The sequence below is a fragment of the Nansenia antarctica genome (genome assembly GCF_963989245.1).
Source record: "Nansenia antarctica genome assembly, chromosome: 5".
Taxonomy (NCBI): domain Eukaryota; kingdom Metazoa; phylum Chordata; class Actinopteri; order Argentiniformes; family Microstomatidae; genus Nansenia; species Nansenia antarctica.
Window position 1 is genome coordinate 61810214 of NC_137690.1, and position 19125 is coordinate 61829338.

A 19125-nucleotide genomic window follows, 5' to 3' on the forward strand; every position below is an offset into this window, starting at 1 on the left:
CTCCGCTGAGGTAACGACGGTAAGCTACGAGTTAGTTATAACTTACACCACCCTAGGGGTATGTATAAATATTTAGTAGTTACTAAGCTCTACGTCATAACTAGAGTGCTTGGTGCAACCCATTCAAGTTTAGTAGTGACTAAATCTTGATTTAGTAAATACTTACGCTATAACTAGGGTTAGTTTGTACTTAGTAAGCAGTGGTGCAACCGACCCCTGACCACAACCCTGACCTTAGTGTATCCCTCTGCCTTTAAAGGCCTGACCACAACCCTGACCTTAGTGTATCCCTCCGCCTTTAAAGGCCTGACCACAACCCTGATCTGGGCATCTCCCTCTGTCTGTGTATTACTCTAAGCGTGGCTGGATGAGGTGTCTCTCCCACGGGAGAAAGAGCAGGCGACAGCAGGAGGATGATGTCGCTCTCATTCAGTCAGTCAGTGAGTCAGCCTGCTGTGTTCCTAACCAGGTACTGTGGCAGTGCCAGAGGACACCTGCGGAGGATCCGTCGGCACGCATAGCTCCGGTTAGCCTGTCATCACTCACAGTGTGAACGCTCACCCCCTCTGAAGACCGACGGAAGAGAGGAAGACGTGATTTCGGTGGGGGGGGGGCGGACATTTAAAGACACAACTGCAGCAGCAGGGGACACCTGCTGCAGAGGAGTGAGTCATCCGAGCGGACGCACGAAACACGCTGTCACCTCCCTGCGGGAGTCGCCGCTCCATGCCAGAGGGGGGGTTCAGGTGCCAATCATAGCTGGGGTCGTGATGGGGTCAAAGCAGAGGCGGTGAAAGGAGGAGCAGGAAGTTGCCCGCTGACACTGGGCCGCTCTTTTTATCCCTCTATTGTTTGAGGGTTAGGCCAGTCTGGGAGGGGAGAGTAACCTGGAAACATCGACAGTAACTCTTGTGGTTTCTCCATGCCCAGTCTCTGTCAGTCCACGGGTGTGAATACATTGAACTACTCGGTTCCACCGCAGGGGCCTGACAGTTGATCAAAGTTGTGTCTGGGGTGGTCCTGAATACCTGTTACACGTGACAGAGCCGCCATTAAGGATCTGTTTCACCAGACCGGTGGCGAATACCTATTCTAGATATCAAAGAGCCGCCATTACGGATCAGAGGGAGCCAGAGCCTTAGGATACAGAATAACTTGGAACGACGAAGATATACAGTATATTGACAAAGCCTAGCCTAAGCAGAGTTACTAGTTACAGAGTTACAAGCGTAAATTCCCTTGATGTTTTCTTTATAGTAGTTAAATACAGCCAATTGATTGGCTATAATACCGAGCCCTCTGATTGGCTGTTATATACAGCCCTCTGATTGGTTGTTAAATAATGCATGGAACTGAATCAGGAATGGTGTTAAACACACGTTAATTAAAGTCAATACCTGTCTGTTTAACTGGTTGGAACTCAGTGACTGAAATGTTTCATTGATGCATAGTTACAATACAAGCGTACAGTAAATGGGATCGAAGGTCATTGTCATCTGTGAATGACCTGTGTGCGTGCGTGGATTTGTATGTGTGCGAGTGGATTTGTATGTGTGCGCATGGATTTGTATGTGTGTCTGTGCGTGTGTGAGTGTGAGTTTGAGTGTGTCCAAGTTTGCTGGAAATCTGCCAATGCGGCAAAATTCTGTCTCCCTAATAATAATAATAATATAAGTTATAACCTCCTCCCCAAATAGACTTGCAGTGCTGCACATTAGCTGTTGTGTTTTTGCAGGCACGCACAATTTGAAGAGGCAGCCAACAGAGACAGAAAGGCAAAAATCGTTGACTTCCCTAGAACCTCCCTGACAGTAACAGCATGTTTATTGGTAGACCGATTGTTAGGTAGGTGTATTCTTTCCGGACCAAAACAGTATTCGGTTCGATTGAAATATATACAGTGGATGGGCCTGAATCTAAAAAGGAGACCTACCTTGACGTAGGACGGCTGTTTTTCCAGAATGAGATCGGCAACCTTTTTGGAAACCTACAAATAGAGAAAGACAGAGAGACAGTTACTCCGATGCTTTTTTTTCTCTACTGAAGAAGAGGATGGGCAAAAAGAAGACAAGAGAGAGGAACAGGAGGCGTTAAGGACTAGGCAGAGGTGATGCTTCTAGAGCATCAGTCTTTTACCAAGAGAATACACTACTACGTTGTTTTCTATGTCCACAATATAGCACTCTGCATTACTGGCCAGTGGTCACATTTAAGTGAAATGGCCCTTAGCTTTTAGAGCTGCATGTGACTTTGTGACAAATGTAATTATTGTGTGCCCCTAGTGATGTCTCCATTGCCCTTTTTAGAGTAGCTAGTGCAGGACAGAAGGTTAATGGCTAATAAAACAGTGTTTGTTTTTTTGGACTGGACTACCAGGGGCTGAATGGAGGGAACCATACTATGTACAACACAAACTGGCCAAGCTGTACACACACACACACACACACACACACACACACACACACACACACACACACACCTCTCAAAATATACACAAAATAATAATTTCCTAAACAACTGCAAACCCACACATTTGTACAACTCAGCATACAAAATAATGTGTGGTGAATGGATGCAAATAAGAGTACTGAACAGATGGTAAGATCCGTTCAGTTACCAAACACATTCGCCAAGAACAGCCTGTGTTTGTGTGTGTTTGTGTGTGTGTGTGTGTGTGTGTGTGTGTGTGTGTGTGTGTGTGTGTGCGTGCGTGCGTGCGTGTGTGTGCGTGCGTGCGTGCGTGTGTGCGTGCGTGCGTGCGTGTGTGCGTGTACATGCGTGCGTGCATGCTTCACAAAGTTGACAGCATTATGACAGCTTTCCACTATGCTCAGCTGTTCTGGAAGAGTCAATCGCAATACTTGATCAAGCCCATTGCACCACCTACTGGTGATGCACAAAGGAGGACTATCCTTGTATGAAACCATACCGGTAACGGAAACAGAGTGAATTTTCGACAAACCATAAAAACACAGCTGTGAAAAACCAAAAGGTGCCACATGGCCAGAGAGATTATCTCTCCAATGAGCCAAGACCCTATGAGCTAAACAGCTGGGTATAATGTAGGACTGAGTTAAGGCCGATTTAAGCTTCTGCGTCGAATTTACGCGCGTAGCCTACGTAGCCTACGTAAAGGGGTCTCCACGTTTATAGTTTATAGTAGCCCAATTCTCTGGCCACATGCCTCTCAGTCTGAGTTAAAGGGATGTAGTTGACAATCAGCTAAGAGACCCAGAGCTTGATGAGGGGTCTTCACCAGCTGCACTAAGAATCAGGATTGAATGGAAACAGCCAAATTCCAAAGCACCATCATCAAATCATTTACTCTGAATTATGCACCCAGGGAGCTCAAGCCGCGCCAAAAGGGCGACCGCTGCCCCTGGCTGCCAGTGGAGGAATGGCAGCCCGGATGGGTTACAAAGGCAGAGGACAATTTCCACCTGGCGACCCGCCGAAGATAGTGCATGTGCTTGTGTTTGTGTGTGTGTTCACCTAAAAACTTGCATGTGTGTGATCAGAGTGTAAAACTGCCGTGTGTGGCCATTAAAAGACCATCAAGGTCCGATTTCTTAGAGACAACGGAGATGGTTGAAGAAACAGAGACCATCATTTTGTCAGTGCTACTGTACTAACAATGATTTCTCAGTCATTAACGTGTATATGGTCAAAATGTGTGCCCCCCCAAAAAAATGCAAGTTTCTTTAAAAGAAGGAATTAAATTACATCCTGTACAGATTTTTAGAGACTGTGTGTTAGGCCTATGTCACTTACGGCATGTGACGACATCATGCTTTCATTATAAAAGGTCGGACAGGTGGGGAACAGAGGATTCACCTCAGGGTGGAGGATGTGGCTAATTAGAAATGTGGAGGATGTGGATAATTCGAAATGAATCAAACAAGGCTCCTGTAATGAGGGCAATCAAAGCAATGTGATGATTCCTGTTATGCAAAGAAACCCTGTAGGACTGAAACATCTGAATCAGGCAATATTGAGATGATTCTTCCTCCTCCTCCTCCTCCTCCTCCTCTGTAAAATACAAAGCATCACTAGAGATGCTGCAGTACTGTGTCATTGTTACAGTCAAATCAAAAACCAGTTCACAAAAAAAACTAATCAAATCAAGACCAGGATGTTATGAGAGAGAAACAATTAGCTATAGTCGTACAGCAGCTCTATAATTATGAAATAGTGGCCTAGTGGATAGTGAGTTGGAATGGTGATCAGAAGTTCACGAGGTCAAATCCCACCTCGGATCACCACCACTAGTGTGCCCTTGAGTAAGGCACTTAGCTGAGCTCTAAGGACTCCAGGGAGAGACTCTCCCTGTAAATTGTAAATTGTAAATCACTTTGGATAAAAGCGTCTGCTAAATGTTTAAAATGTAAAAATTAGGGAAAAAACACCATCCCTGGAGTGATTTTATTCAGTATTAGGCTATGCTTTACCAGCGTTGGGCTCCACCAGCTAAATGCTAGCTGATTAGGGAGAGGACACAGAGATAGGCTACGAGAAAAGAAAAGGTGAAGGCTATTTAAAGAACATGGAGTCTGGGAGTCCTGGTCAATATCACTGAGTGGTCAAAGCGCACCGCCCGGCTCTCCACTGGTAACAGCCCGATCAATCCATTTCATTCACTTTGGGCCGGATGTTTGTGTATGCGCTACAAGTGTGTGTATTTGTGAGATTGAGCGTGTGTTCGTTTGTGTGTGTGTGTGTGTGTGTGTGTGTGTGTGTGTGTGTGTGTGTGACGACGCTCTGTCTGGACGATTAGAATACGGGTTGGACTTTGACAGAGGCTAGGACTGTAGGTTTTCAGAGTTGAAACTATGGGCTGGTTTCATGGACGCAGATTAAGACTAATCCTAGACTAAAAAGCATAATAGAGATGTTTCATTACAAATGTGATTTAATCCTGGACTAGGCTTAAGCCTTGTCTGTGAAACGGCCCAATATCTTTTTACCAACCAGGCAGGATTAAGGAAAATCATTCTAGGCATAGAGAGGAGGGAGGGGGAGCACTGCTGGTGCAACCTAAAGTGTTCACCTGTCTGTAAGTTTTGGGATCTTGGATATCCAATATTGACACACTATCTGATCCACTATCTAATATCCTAACCTTCAATGCAAACCTCAAAGCCAACAACAACAACAACAAAGACAGATAACTGAACAGAAAACATAGGAGGACGTAACAGTATGTAAACCATGAAGGCCACGTTTATGATGTCTTTTATACAGCCATATCGACTGACTTGGGCTTCAGGCCCTAACTGGGTGATAGGCCAGACCTTTACTATGCCATAAAAATGGGTCTGCGTTTGCTTGGTGCCTAATGGATCAAAACTTTTGTCTAAAAAGCAAAAAATATGTAGGCTATCCAGTCAGTAGGCCTACAGTTATGTATTTTTTTAAAAATCGGTATCGGTATCGGTTGATCTTGAGGAAAAAAATCGGTGATCGGTATCGGCCCCAAAAATCCAGATCGGAGCATCCCTATTAACAACCACAAGTAGTACTGGTTACTTTTTGGGTACTTTTGAGTACCTGTTTGGGGTTGTTTGGGGTACTTTTGGGGTACTTTTGGAGTACCTGTTTGTGGCTTGTTTATTTCTTTATTTAAATAAAATATAAGATAACAGAATTAAAATAAAATACAAGTAGTCAAGTAGTATACAAAATAAAAGAAGAAGACAGAGAGCTCACACCAAAACTATAGTTTTATCATCAGGGCAAAAGTCAGACTGGGCTAAAACCATAATTTCTTTCCGGACAACAGCTTCTTTCAGTTTCTTTTTGAAGCTGGATTTATTTCCAATAAGGGTCAAATATTGGGGGAGACTATTCCAGTATACCACAGCTCTATATAAAAAAATTATCTGTAGTGCATTTGTTCTAGGCCTTGGTAGGGTGAAACGACAGCTTGAGGGCTCTCTGGTATCATAGGTATGTCTATCATTGGTGGGTGGTAACTGTGAAAACAGGCTAAGGGGTTTATGTAAGGTACAGATGTTCTTAAGTACAAAATAATGGTACATGACAGTCTTTCATCTACCATCATCCATGACAGCCTTGTATGCATTACATTCACATTACTTCTGATTGAGCATCGAAGTGCCAGTCTTGCAGCTCTGTTTTGAGTGATCTGGAGTTTAGCTAGTTGATGTTTTGATGCACTAGACCAGATAGTCGGGCAGTAGTCGAGATGCGTTAAGACTAGAGATTTAAACTAATATGATTGTAGTATCCGTCAAAAAACAAGCACCTCTTCTGATGTTGGAGATTCCTCTACTCATTTTCTTCACTATATTATTGATATGAGTTGACCATGAGAATGTTTTATCAATAGTAACACCCAACACAGTGTTTACTCTATATGCATTGATTCGTGGCGGGCCGCCACAAATACATTTTCTCTGCCACTAATTGATTCAGTGCACTTTGATTCAGGCTGCGCAACGAGAAAGGCAGCGAGGTATTATGACCGGAGACCAGAAAAAAATCTGATTGAAGCTAGATTTAGGCCGCTTTCAGACCTACATTTCGTTCAGATTTAGGGTGTAGTAAGTTACAATATGTTACAATGTTGCAATTAACCTCGTCTCAGTTTGTGTTCGCACTGCAATCGAAACTGAATCGCTCTCAACACGCGCGAGGCGTTGCGCTTCAAAATAGTTTTGTGATTGGACCGAAATTAGCGGGACATTTGGATTTCAGAAAATCCCTCTCCCTTCCCTATCTCTTCGTCCCTTTAATCCCGTACGTATCCTAATCTGTTCTCTGGTTCATGTTCTTATACCAGTGCTCAGTATACAAGTATTTTAAATGAACATTCGTAATGTAGGCCTAGTCTCTGATGTTCATGGTCAACTAAATCAGGCTATTTTGTGAAACAAATAATGTTCCCGCTAATGGGTTAACCGAGCAGCCTCGCACCTAACGCTAGCTTCGAACTATTCATAGCATAAACGTTAGTAAATGTCATAAACGACAGGGGAAAAGGCAGGGGAAAAGAAGTGGAGTCGAATTTTTATTGACAACGGATTTACATGCTGGAAAAACATGCAGCTAAAATTCAGGGAACATTCGGACAATAAGAGACACAAGGGAGCTGTGGTCGCATGGATTAACTACAGGGCAATATGCGCGGGGCAAAAATAATCTATTGCCTCTAAAATCACCACGAACAGAACGGCGGCGGTACGGGAAAACAGGGCTCATGTCGGTGTCATCAAAGGTAAGAGTTGGTTTAACTCAGCTGATGCATTACCTTGCTGTTGGTTGTTTACCGAATGCTCCATCTGACTGTCACACTGTGATTTTATTGTGTAAACAGTTAATGAGTAACGTTAGCCGTTTTTGTGCGTGTACTCTCATGTAGGCCTACTTCGTATTGATGAGCTGATGATCTTTCAGTGTGTGTGTGTGTGTGTGTGTGTGTGTGTGTGTGTGACTGTCAGTCACAAGTTTATATTCTATGGATGTTCCCGGTTCCGTGTGTACTTAATATTCGATGAGCTGATGATTTTTCTCTGTGTGTGTGTGTGTGTGTGTGTGTGTGTGTGCCCACCGCCCACTGTTAGTGATACAGCCAATGTGTATAACTACTATAAATCTAAGTGTCAAACTGTACCAAGCGCTGCCACTCCCCTGGCCACACCCCCTTGGTACAACTCCATTGACAAAATAGAGCCAGGCTATTTCCCAGATACCCATGATTTCACAACAGAAGAGGTAGATGCAGTTCTAGCTTCTCTTCCCAATAACAAGGCTAGTGGATCTGACGGGGTCATCTATGAGACGCTGAGAGCTACCAGGCCCACGTCAACACAGACACTCACACATATCTTCAATGCCTGCCTGATCAATGAGAAGGTACCTGATTCGTGGAAAGGGGCCCTCATCCATAGGATACCAAAAAAGGAAAATGTCCCAGATGATCCCTCCACTTGGCGTGACATTTCACTATTGCCCACCATATATAAAGTCTTTATGAAATGCTTACTCACCCGCATCTTACCCTGGCTGGTGGACACAGGGATTCTCTCCCCCCATCAGAAAGCATACATCAACAGACAGGGAATGAACGAACATGCGTTTTGCTTAAAAACCGGAATAGATGACTTCAAACATGAATCATCTAGATTCTACACAGTGTTTTTGGACTTCAGAGATGCGTTTGGTACACTCCCCCATGAGGTGATGCTAAAAGCATTAGAGGAAATACACCTGCCTCAGCCTTTTGTGAATATTGTATCCAGCGTGTACCAAGGCTCATTTCTCCAAGTTATCTGTGGGCAGCAGCTCACAGAGCCGATTGCACTGAAGGTGGGAATAAAAACTGACTGTCCCTGGAGTGCCGTGAACTTAATCTTAGCACTCAACCAATGGATGAAGTGGATTTACCAGTGCGCTCCTCTGCATGTCCGATCCCAAAATCCTGTGCAGGGATACGCGGACGACGTGCAGGTGTCATCACGACAGGAGGATGTCATCACCAACATGCTGGCACGCACTGATGAGTTCCTCCAATGGTCAGGGCTGGAGGTGAAGCAAGCCGTACTCCATGAGTGTGGCAGTGGAGGCAACCGCTGGTATAAGGTAGGGCTGCAACGATTAGTCGACATAGTCGACGACGTCGATCATAAAAACTCGTCGACGTGGAATATTAGTGTCGACTAATCGTATTTCTTTTTTAAAAGTTTTTTTTTTTTTTTTTTTTTTAAACGGGAGCCATGCAAGAATCAGCTGGGTAAGTTTTAGCTAACGTTGTTAGCCAACTGGCTAATGTTATATTGTTAGGGTCGTAATGTTTATGTTAGCTTTACTGTTACATGTTGGAAAACAACGTCTCATGGACAGGGCTGTACATGCTATGAGCGTTTGTGCTATTAATTTATTTGCCCTGTGGCACGCGTGTGACAGACAGAGGCGCTTGTATGTAACGTTACGTAGCAGGGGTTTTCCATGTTGAAGCCAGGAGAACGCGAGATGAAATGAAGTGAGGGGTGGTCACTATTAAAATACCAGGTAGTCATGGTGGATGATCATGAATGATGCTTGATAAGTGAATGCTCTTTCAATTATGTTGAGTCCACCAGCGAGCTGTCTGTAAGATAAACAGCGCCAAGCGTAGCCTACTAACGTGAGCTGTCTGTAGTCTAGCCAGCAATGCTAGCTAGCCAATCAACTAGCTCTGTGAGCAGCTGTAGCTTGGCGTAACGTTAGGTTAGATAGCTAGTTAAGCCGGATTTATGCTTCTGCGTCGCCATTTACGCGCAGCGAAAAGCCACACGACTAATCGCGACTAATCGAAAAAATAATCGACAGATTAGTCGACTACCAAAATAATCGTTAGTTGCAGCCCTACAACGACAAGCCTTTCCTGTAATGGGCCAACCCATCAGGGTGTATTCCCGCAATGAGACCTACCCATACCTTGGCCACAGGTTTAACATCGCTGGCGAGTGGGGCGAGCAGGTCGAGGAGCTCACTACAGAGTTTCTCCATCGTCTCCACCTGATTGACTTGTCCCCCCTCCCCATCCTCATGAAGCTCCAGGCTGTGAGAGAGGTGGCTCTGGCTAAAATCCAACACCTCTTCGCCAATGTGCACATCCCTCTCAAGGCACTGAGAGAGATGACGAACAGAACTGTCCAGCTGGTCAGAAAGTGGGTGGGCCTCAACACACACTCCACACGGGGCATGATCTTTCTCCCATGTGGAGAGGGAGGGCTGGGAGTCCCCAATGTCGAGTGGACCTACATAGCTACCAGGCTAGCCCACCTGCTCCACATGCTTAACAATGACGATGCCACCGTTAGAGAAATGGCCAGGGCCTCTCTCCTACTGGATCTACGCAGAAGGAAGATCCCCCTGGCCAGCGCACACCAGAACGACTTCCTCGGCTTCAGGAGGAAAGACTCTGGGAAACTGGATTCCCAGGCCAAGGGCTTCGGGGTCTGGTCTGACTGGCCGGATCTCAATGACCTCTGCAACCAGACTGGAGTTCAGCTAAGATGGACAGAACTTAACACACAGACTGAAGTCCCTGTCTCTGATGAGGTGATCACAGACCCCTGTGTGATTGTGAAGGCCGACATCACAACACCGCAGGAAGAGACTGTCGGACTGCACAGAGACTCTACAAGGAGGGTTCTGCTCAGCCTGAAGCAGTCTGAGATCAGGCAGCACTGGTGTGGACTCAGACTACAGGGAAAGCTAGCTTGTTTGGAGTTCGCTGACCACTCAGTCTCACACTCAGTGTTTTAGAACGCCGCTGTTGGTGAGGATGTTTTGAAATTCACCATCAAAGCAAGACTGCAGGTATTACCGACCAAGTACAATCTGTCCACCTGGTATCCCCACACTCATAGTCCATTCTTTTTAAACCATCAGGATTCACAACACCTAGAATCCATTGCACACATAACAAATGGATGTAATGCATACAAACACCTGTACATAGCTCGTCATGACCGTATTGTGGACATTGTGTCTGATACAGTGCAAAACATCTTACCATCTAGCGCAGCTATGTACAAGCATGCCAGAGTGTTACCAGAGTGGTTTGGTTTTACCAATGACGTTTTTGCCAACATCCCAAATACACCTGATGTTGTCTTTGTTGACACCAGCCACAAGGAGGTGCTGATTGTAGAAGTAGGCTGCCCCTTTGACCTGTACATGGACCAGACTTTCCAGGACAAGTATATCAAATACCAACCACTACTTAGTACGATAACCAGCTTTGGGTACAAGTGTAAATTCAGCATACTTGTATTTGGAAGTCTGGGCCATGTATATAAATGCACCATGAGGGGTCTGAGAATTGCTGCAATGACTAAAAGAAAGGCCAAACAGGTTGCCAAATTTTGCTCTGTCTCAGCTATTATTGGCAGCTTGGCCGTGTGGAGAAGGAGGTGTTATGTGTACCCTTGAGTGTTCAGTGCTGCTTAGCCCCGAAATATTTGATTCCCTGTTTGTGTAATATAATTTGTGGAACCAAATAAAGTATTCAAATGTGTGTGTGTGTGTCAGTGCCTTGGGCGCAGCTGTAGCCTCGGGATATCTTGGTATTTGACCATCTGCTATATACAATCGCCTGCTCGGCTTTAATGGCTTAACCGCTATTTAAAAAAAGAATAATAATATGTTGCCACACTCTAGTTTTTGGTGAAATTACGTCTTTGTTTTGCGCGTTTCATGCGCGCGCACGCAAAAAGAATTGCACTCGCGCTACGCCCCCGAAATATGACCACCCCACCACTAATGTGAAAAATCCTGGAGGAAACACTGCAACAACTTGGCTTCTTCAACTTGCTCAATATCAGCACCTTGCAAGGTGAGGCGCTGACCTAAGAGCATGTGTGGAGCCCAGTACCATACATTTAGTTTAAGCAACATTCAACTTCAACTTGTTCTCAATGACCCATTCAGAAACCAGCATTAACTCTTGCTGCAGCATGTCATTGACTTGCTCAGTGCTCTTTGCTGATACATACAGTACATAGTTGTTTCATCCGCGTAGATCGCCATATCTGCATTTTTTTTTATACATATGGCATGTCATTTACAAAAATAGAGTAGAGAAGAGGCCCTAGCCAGATTCCTTGGGGGACCCCACACTGAACTGTTTTGATATTGGAAAGAGCACCGTTAGGCCTAAACATAACACAGTGTTGTCTGTTAGTCAAGTAGCTCTTCATAAAATCAACAGCAGGGTCTCTGAAACCATGGGCTGATAGCTTCATGAATGGCTGTTTGGGGTAATTAGTAGGTAATGGTTACCATGAATATGCAGCTAAAAATAATCTCTCTTGCAACGGAACACTGTGCGGCAACAGGGAGGGATTTCCCTCATTCCCAGAGCAAGCCCCTGACATCTTTAATATGTATGGCAATCATACAGTCGACAAGCAATTAGCTGGGAGATGAGGCTCTGCCAAAGATGTGTCAAAGCTGCCAATTACTCAGCGGGGAGCCTATTCCACCACCTCCGATACGACGACAGCAGCCACCGTTCTCTCCAACAGCAGACTTACTATTCAGCAGCAGCCATTCTCTCCAATGCCACATGGATGGGTGTGTGGGTGTGTGGGGGGGGGGATATATTACAGAAGTAATTTTACATCATAAGCACCGCACCACCCCCCGACGGGGATTTAGGGGATAAAGCAGAGCCTGAATGACGTTGGAGAGAGGAACCAGTGCATCATTCCAGAGGAGAGACTACATGAATACGCCAGGCTCCACGGACAGCATATTCATTTACCATTAACAATTCAACAGACGGGAACATTTCCCATTACCCACATTCATATGTATATACCCTAGAGATAGACAAAAGTCATCCCTATACGAAGGCTATAAGTCAGAGAAGGAGTTCCTACTGATTGCTGTTATGTACACAAAACAGGATATCATATGTGACGACATATAGGCCTAAGACTATGTAACCTATATTTGATCCAGAGTGTAAGCCGTTCCATGATAATGTTAGCCGTTATACACAACATTAGATCAGATAGCTTATGTGATCACCTGAATAAACCGTCCTCTGTGTATGATGAGCTCCATACTAGGGGGGGGGAGGTATCTTACTGGGTAAAGACTCTCAGCCTGGGCGTGGGAGCTGTCTGGATGGATCCACCTGGTCCTCTGGCCCTGGTGTTGGCTCCCAGGGGCCCGCCGGCTAGCAGCTAGCCGTCTACTCTGTTAGAGGGTTCTGTCTGTCAGGCTTAGCGTTCCCTAGATAGAGGGCCTCCCTGGAGGGGAATCTCTCACCTCTGCTAATGCCCACGACAATGCTTCCCCAGACCCAAATGGACAGCTGTGAGAAACACGCCTAAGAGACGGAGGAAGGGAGGACAAGAGGACAACGCAGAGAGGGGGAGGACATAGGTGGAGGACTGGAGTAGAGAGAAATGGATAATGTGGGATGAAGGGAGATGAACAGCTAGAGGGAGGGAGAGAGAGAGAGGGGGGTGGCTTGGAGGAGACACAGAATGAAGGAGAGTGGAGGATGGTGCATGGGGAAAGGGGAAGGGATGGAGGGAGGACACAGACTGAGCAGACAATGGCAGTACTGGCTGACCTCAGGATGACCTCTGTGATGATGCCCTTGTAGCTCATACTGCATGGACCTAGGGCTGCACAATTAATCGTATATTAATCGCAATGTCGATAATGGCCTCCACAATTAATTGATCGTGGCCGGGGACGATTATTTCTTTAAATAAAAAGAAAAAATGAAAAGAAAAGCTTGCTCTGGTGGATTACAAACAAGTTGTTCATGGGTTCATTTATCTGACCAATCACAGGTGTTCGAACGGGTGCTGTGTTAAACTAATTCCATCTCTGCTTTACAACAAGTTTAATACACCGGCAAACACAAGGTAGGTATCGACCTACAACAGACAAGGTAAATGTCAGGAGGATATATTATTATTATTATTATTATTATTATTATACAGTTATCGGGCCAGTGATGTTAATCAGGAGGAACACCAGGGTTTTTCCTGGCTAAAAACAAGTGTAGGTGAAGACTTTTTATTTTATTTTGCACGCACCTGCAAACAATTTTTATGAGCCCGCAAACCCGGTGGTTGTTCCTATTATCATTGTGCTGACATTATTGAGATGTATAAAAAAGTGTTTTTATTGGTTTGACAATGAACATTATTTATCTGACCTTTGTAATGATGCAGTATGACATGCCCTAACTAGCGAGGCTATTTCTCCCTCAGAGTAACTCAGAATTTATTGCGTTCTCTTTAAAAAAAAAAAGTATAATAATGATAATTTTGTTGGTGAGATTTTTTTTTTTCGCTCACAGTTACTTTGCAACAGTAGGCATACATTTATGTTTTACATAAGCAATTTACTGTAGTGTTTAAGTTCTGGTTATGTGACATTGGAGATGATTACGTTCATGTTATCATCTGCTTTACAGTGAGTGCCAGCTGCATTTGTAAGTGTGTGTGTGTGTGTGTGTGTGTGTGTGTGTGTGTGTGTTTGTGTGTGTGTGTGTGTGTGTGTGTGTGTGTGTGTGTGTGTGTGTGTGTGTGTGTGTGTGTAAACTGTACGTGTGTCCCTAGTCATCCACTTACGGCTGCCTGTTGTCTCTTCAGCTTATCTCTGTATTCCTCCAGCTCCTGCAGGTTCAGCTCAGGTGGGAGTTTCTGTAAACAAACAAACAAACACATCATTTTACACAGGAAACCCTCCTGTCCTTGTTGATAATACAAAACCCAGATCCTAGATGAGAAGGCATTTCAGTGAAAGGCGGCTTTAGCGCTGTGTACTTGTGCCAGAAAAAAACAAATCAAAGTTGACTTGTTGTGGAAACCTGAAATCCACAGGCGCACCAACTCTGGAGCTCTGGGACGTGGATGTGGATATCCATTTGTTTTCTCAGGGCTTGGCTAATCTTCATTTTTGGAGGCTCCTACTTTCAAGTTTGTTTAAGTACCCTTTTCAATGAGCCTCCACTGACTATCAGCATCCAACCAAATCTTCCTCAATTAAAAGAAAAGAAATGTGTGTGGAATTTGTAAACATGCTTAGATGAACAATAATTCAACTGGGATGGCACTTTTTCAGGAAAACAACAAACAACACCAACAACGGGCTAAAAAAAGAAAAACTGTGTCCTGGGGATCATCATTTCCTCCCCTTGGAAAGTAATTTCTGCTGGTGTTGCAATACTCTGCCGAATCTAATGAGATTTCACACACTCTGGAGGCAGATAATCTATCAATCTGGAATTCATCGGCATGTGAACAGACACAGACAGTGAGTCACAGACACCTGTCTGGATGTAAAGAGACGCCCTCCTGGGTTTGGGAGGTTGGATTGAGGAGGTACCACGTTCCCTCGTCAACTGTCAATACCGTCATAAAAAATATATTTTTCAGCTCTGCTCATGGAAAGTGTTCGAGCAGGTTCACGGAAAGGATAGGGCTTTGGTCCACCTTTCACCAGCTGCGGTCACAAATTCATCATTTTCAATGTGATTTTGAATCCCACGGTAAAACCGTAAACCACAATTAAATTTGGGGAAGGTTTAACAGTATCAAAATTGGTGTGTGAATGTGTGTGTGAATGGGGGAATGAGAGGCCGTTGTAAAGCTTGTAGAGCAGATTTGGAGCAGCAAAAAAGGCGCTATATAAGTGCAGTCCATTTACCATTTACCATTTTAAAAATACCGCCCTAGTATCAGGCCTTGTTCAAGTGACCAATGCACAGTTACACAACCTTGCATCATAAGGTCCATTGATCCTTCCATCATAAGGAACTACAGTAAGGTCTATTGGGCTTGATGGTAATGTACTGCAAGCCTCCAGATGTATTATTTGATTTGGAATGAATGATTTAAAATCAAACACGACATAATGTAATAGGCCTAGCATACACAAATATATCTATGCCTTTGGAGTATTGGGGAAACAGTTGGTAGGGGGCTCTGCTACAGTGCTTGCTAACTCACCTCCAGCTCATGTTGCACCATGTCAAAGGAGTCGTTGGAGTAGTATACCTCCTCTACGCTGTTGATGATCTCCAGCTCGGCTTGAGGGTCAATTGGCTGCTCTCGTAGCTCCCTCAACTCCTCCTGAGACTAGAAAGAGGAGGGGGATGAAGGTGGGGAGAGAGAGGGAGGGAAAGAGAGAGAGAGAGAGAGAGAGAGAGAGAGAGAGAGAGAGAGAGAAAGGAGAAAGAATAGATGTATCAAGGGGTTAAGCATTACAAAAGAAAGCACACTGTTACTGAGACAGTCTTGTGGGAAGACGGAACTCTCCAGAACATCTCTGGGAACCAGCGGAGCGTATTGATTTTTGGAGAGGATCTACTAGGTTTATCGCACTGGCAAATCCACAGATTAACTTTGTTAAGCCTGTCTCCCTGGAGGATAGCCTTCAATGGACCCTAATGCGGATGGCACATATCAATACCACGAAACACAGTTAGCAAATAACACTATCACTCATCTTTTGGCAACCTATTTTGGGCATCAAAACCATGACACTCACAGCTAGGTATTACAGTAAGGTTTGCATATCACATAAAACGTCAATAATAAAACAGAACATATCCCCAAAGGGCCTATTAGTTGAATTTAGAGATTAGAACTATGTCACTCATCTCACTACACATTCGCATCATAAAGCAATATCTCAAGACACTAAAGACCAGAACATCCTAATACACCTGCCGAGTGTCGAGCCAAAAATAGATTTGTGACCAGAGCAAGCCTGAGAGGGAAGTGAAGCGGAAACCCCACTGGGAGTGTGTGGGTGAGCAACGGGGCAGGCGTGCAGCTCAGCATGGGAGGAAAAGAGTTGTGTGTGTGTGTGCAGGGGGTGGGTGGTAGGGGGCGAATCATTGAGTTAGCTACCGTTTTCTCACTGGATAAGAGAGACAGAGGGGAACAGATAGGCCTAACAGAGAAAAAAGAGGAAAGATCATTGAGTTACCGCTTTCTCACTGAATATGAAAGACAGAGAGGAACAGAGAAGAAAGAAAAAAGGCAAATCTAGATGGTGGGAGGAGTGTATTGTTGTGTGGTTGGATGGGTAGTGAGAGAGGTGGGGAGGGTGAATATCTCTAGGGGTGGGTAGGGTTGGGGGGGTGTATGTCTCTAGGGGCAGGCGGAGATAATAATAATAATAATAATAATAATAATAATAGTTTTATTACCATGCAATCAATTTGGCATTTTATGCTCTAGGCAAGGGGTCTGCCATAGACGGCGACCCTGGAGCAATCAGGGGTTCAGTGCCTTGCTCAAGGACACCTCGACATGTGGCCAGCCGTGCTGACCTTGAGATCATAAGACACAGCCTCCCCGGATAGGTTGGTAGGGTAGAGGGGTGTATGACTCTTGGGGCAGGCGGAGAGGGGGATAGGTGGGTAGGGTAGAGGGGTGTATGTCTCTTGGGGCAGGCGGGGAGGGGGATAGGTGGGTAGGGTAGAGGGGTGTATGACTCTTGGGGCAGGCGGGGAGGGGGATAGGTGGGTAGGGTAGAGGGGTGTATGACTCTTGGGGCAGGCGGGGAGGGGGATAGGTGGGTAGGGTAGAGGGGTGTATGTCTCGGGGCAGGCGGGGAGGGGGATAGGTGGGTAGGGTAGAGGGGTGTATGACTCTTGGGGCAGGCGGGGAGGGGGATAGGTGGGTAGGGTAGAGGGGTGTATGTCTCGGGGCAGGCGGGGAGGGGGATAGGTGGGTAGGGTAGAGGGGTGTATGACTCTTGGGGCAGGCGGGGAGGGGGATAGGTGGGTAGGGTAGAGGGGTGTATGTCTCAGGGCAGGCGGGGAGGGGGATAGGTGGGTAGGGTAGAGGGGTGTATGACTCTTGGGGCAGGCGGGGAGGGGGATAGGTGGGTAGGGTAGAGGGGTGTATGTCTCAGGGCAGGCGGGGAGGGGGATAGGTGGGTAGGGTAGAGGGGTGTATGACTCTTGGGGCAGGCGGGGAGGGGGATAGGTGGGTAGGGTAGAGGGGTGTATGTCTCTTGGGGCAGGCGGGGAGGGGGATAGGTGGGTAGGGTAGAGGGGTGTATGACTCTTGGGGCAGGCGGGGAGGGGGATAGGTGGGTAGGGTAGAGGGGTGTATGTCTCGGGGCAGGCGGGGAGGGGGATAGGTGGGTAGGGTAGAGGGGTGTATGTCTCGGGGCAGGCGGGGAGGGGGATAGGTGGGTACTGGGTAGGGTAGAGGGGTGTATGTCTCGGGGCAGGCGGGGATGGGGATAGGTGGGTTGGGTTGGGGGTGAATGTCTAACAAAGACAACTACAAATAGACAGGAAGAGATACGTCTTCCGACATACCCAGAACCAATAAAACAATGTAGAAATCCCCCTGTTTTTTTTCTTTCTTTCTTACCATATCTTCCTAACACTAAATATAAATAGAATAGAGTCAATTAGTCATTTCTACCCTCTACCCTTCCTTCCACTTTACTACACAGACACAAACAAAACAAAGATTACATTAATGATCCTCTGAGTTACAGTGGTGTCATGTTATTCCTCTCACTGAATAAAACATGTATTTGCACATAGAAAATATGTTATTTGGGGGCTTCCGGTTTGGCAGATGGGAGATTAGCCACTTAATCAGGAGCTCCCGGTCAATTCCCGCTATTCAGTGCCCAACCAGAAGCAAGGTTGCAGCTTTGTGAATGAGGTAGGTCTGACTCCTGCATTGGAAGAACTATATGAATCTATGCTATATTCTAAATATGGTATTTCCCTCATTTTCTGAATTCATTCATATTAAAAAAAACATAAAAACATGAATATTCCACAGGCCGGATGGGAAGCTTTGGCGGATACTTAGCTTCATGTTTGCAGTTTGAAAACAAGGTTCCCATGGTATTCGACAATTTGTCTTTTTGTGGTTTTGGTCCAATGACAAGAATCTCAGTTTTGTCCTGATTTAGTTGTAGAAAATGTTTGGACATCCAGAGTTTTCGATCTCAGAGACAATTCTCCAGTGAGCTGAGTGCATATGAATTATCAGGCAATACTGATATGTACAGCTGAGTATCATCAGCATAACTATGAACATTTACACTAGGGATGCACCGAACATTCGGCCACCGAATGTATTCGGCCGAATATCGCAAAATAAAGCACATTCGGTATTCGGCCGAATGTGTGAAAACACCGAATGTTTACCACCGAATAGTGGCCGTGTTTTGATGACGCAATACAATTAAATATAACTCTCAACAGGCGCGCGGCGCGAGGCGACGCGCTTTCAAAACTGGCTGCGTTCGTAAATTCACTCAGGAAATCCGATCAGCACTCGTGGAATGCCTCTCGTCCAATCAAATGACTCGGTTTCTCTATGACGTCCGGCCCAGTGTGCGCTCCAGCGCTCTCAGAGCGACTTTACGAACGCAACCTTACACTCATCTAGCTAGTTAGCTTAGCAGTCGTAGCGGAAGAAGCAGAGTTGTTGCCTTGTTGAAAACATATTCAGACTCCCAGCTGTTCTACACGAGTTTATGACATGCAGCTGTATCATGCGGTGGTTTCTATGCAAACCAGAGACTATAAAAACAAAAGATATTCATTCTGAAATAACATGAACTATTATCCTTACACTCAGGTGGACTCAATTC

General features: G+C 45.4%; 1 protein-coding gene across 3 annotated transcripts in view; it reads right to left on the reverse strand.

The window, feature by feature from the left end:
- Positions 1–19125, reverse strand: part of vps50 (VPS50 subunit of EARP/GARPII complex) — a gene marked incomplete at its 5' end in the record, with an annotated part of 122231 nt that overhangs the window by 89463 nt on the left and 13643 nt on the right. For all 3 annotated transcript variants that reach the window (XM_080530783.1, XM_080530782.1, XM_080530781.1), the window contains 3 exons: positions 1934–1987; positions 14112–14183; positions 15492–15614. In XM_080530783.1, the coding sequence (XP_080386909.1) occupies positions 1934–1987; positions 14112–14183; positions 15492–15614 (249 nt within the window). The remainder of the gene's footprint in view (positions 1–1933; positions 1988–14111; positions 14184–15491; positions 15615–19125) is intronic.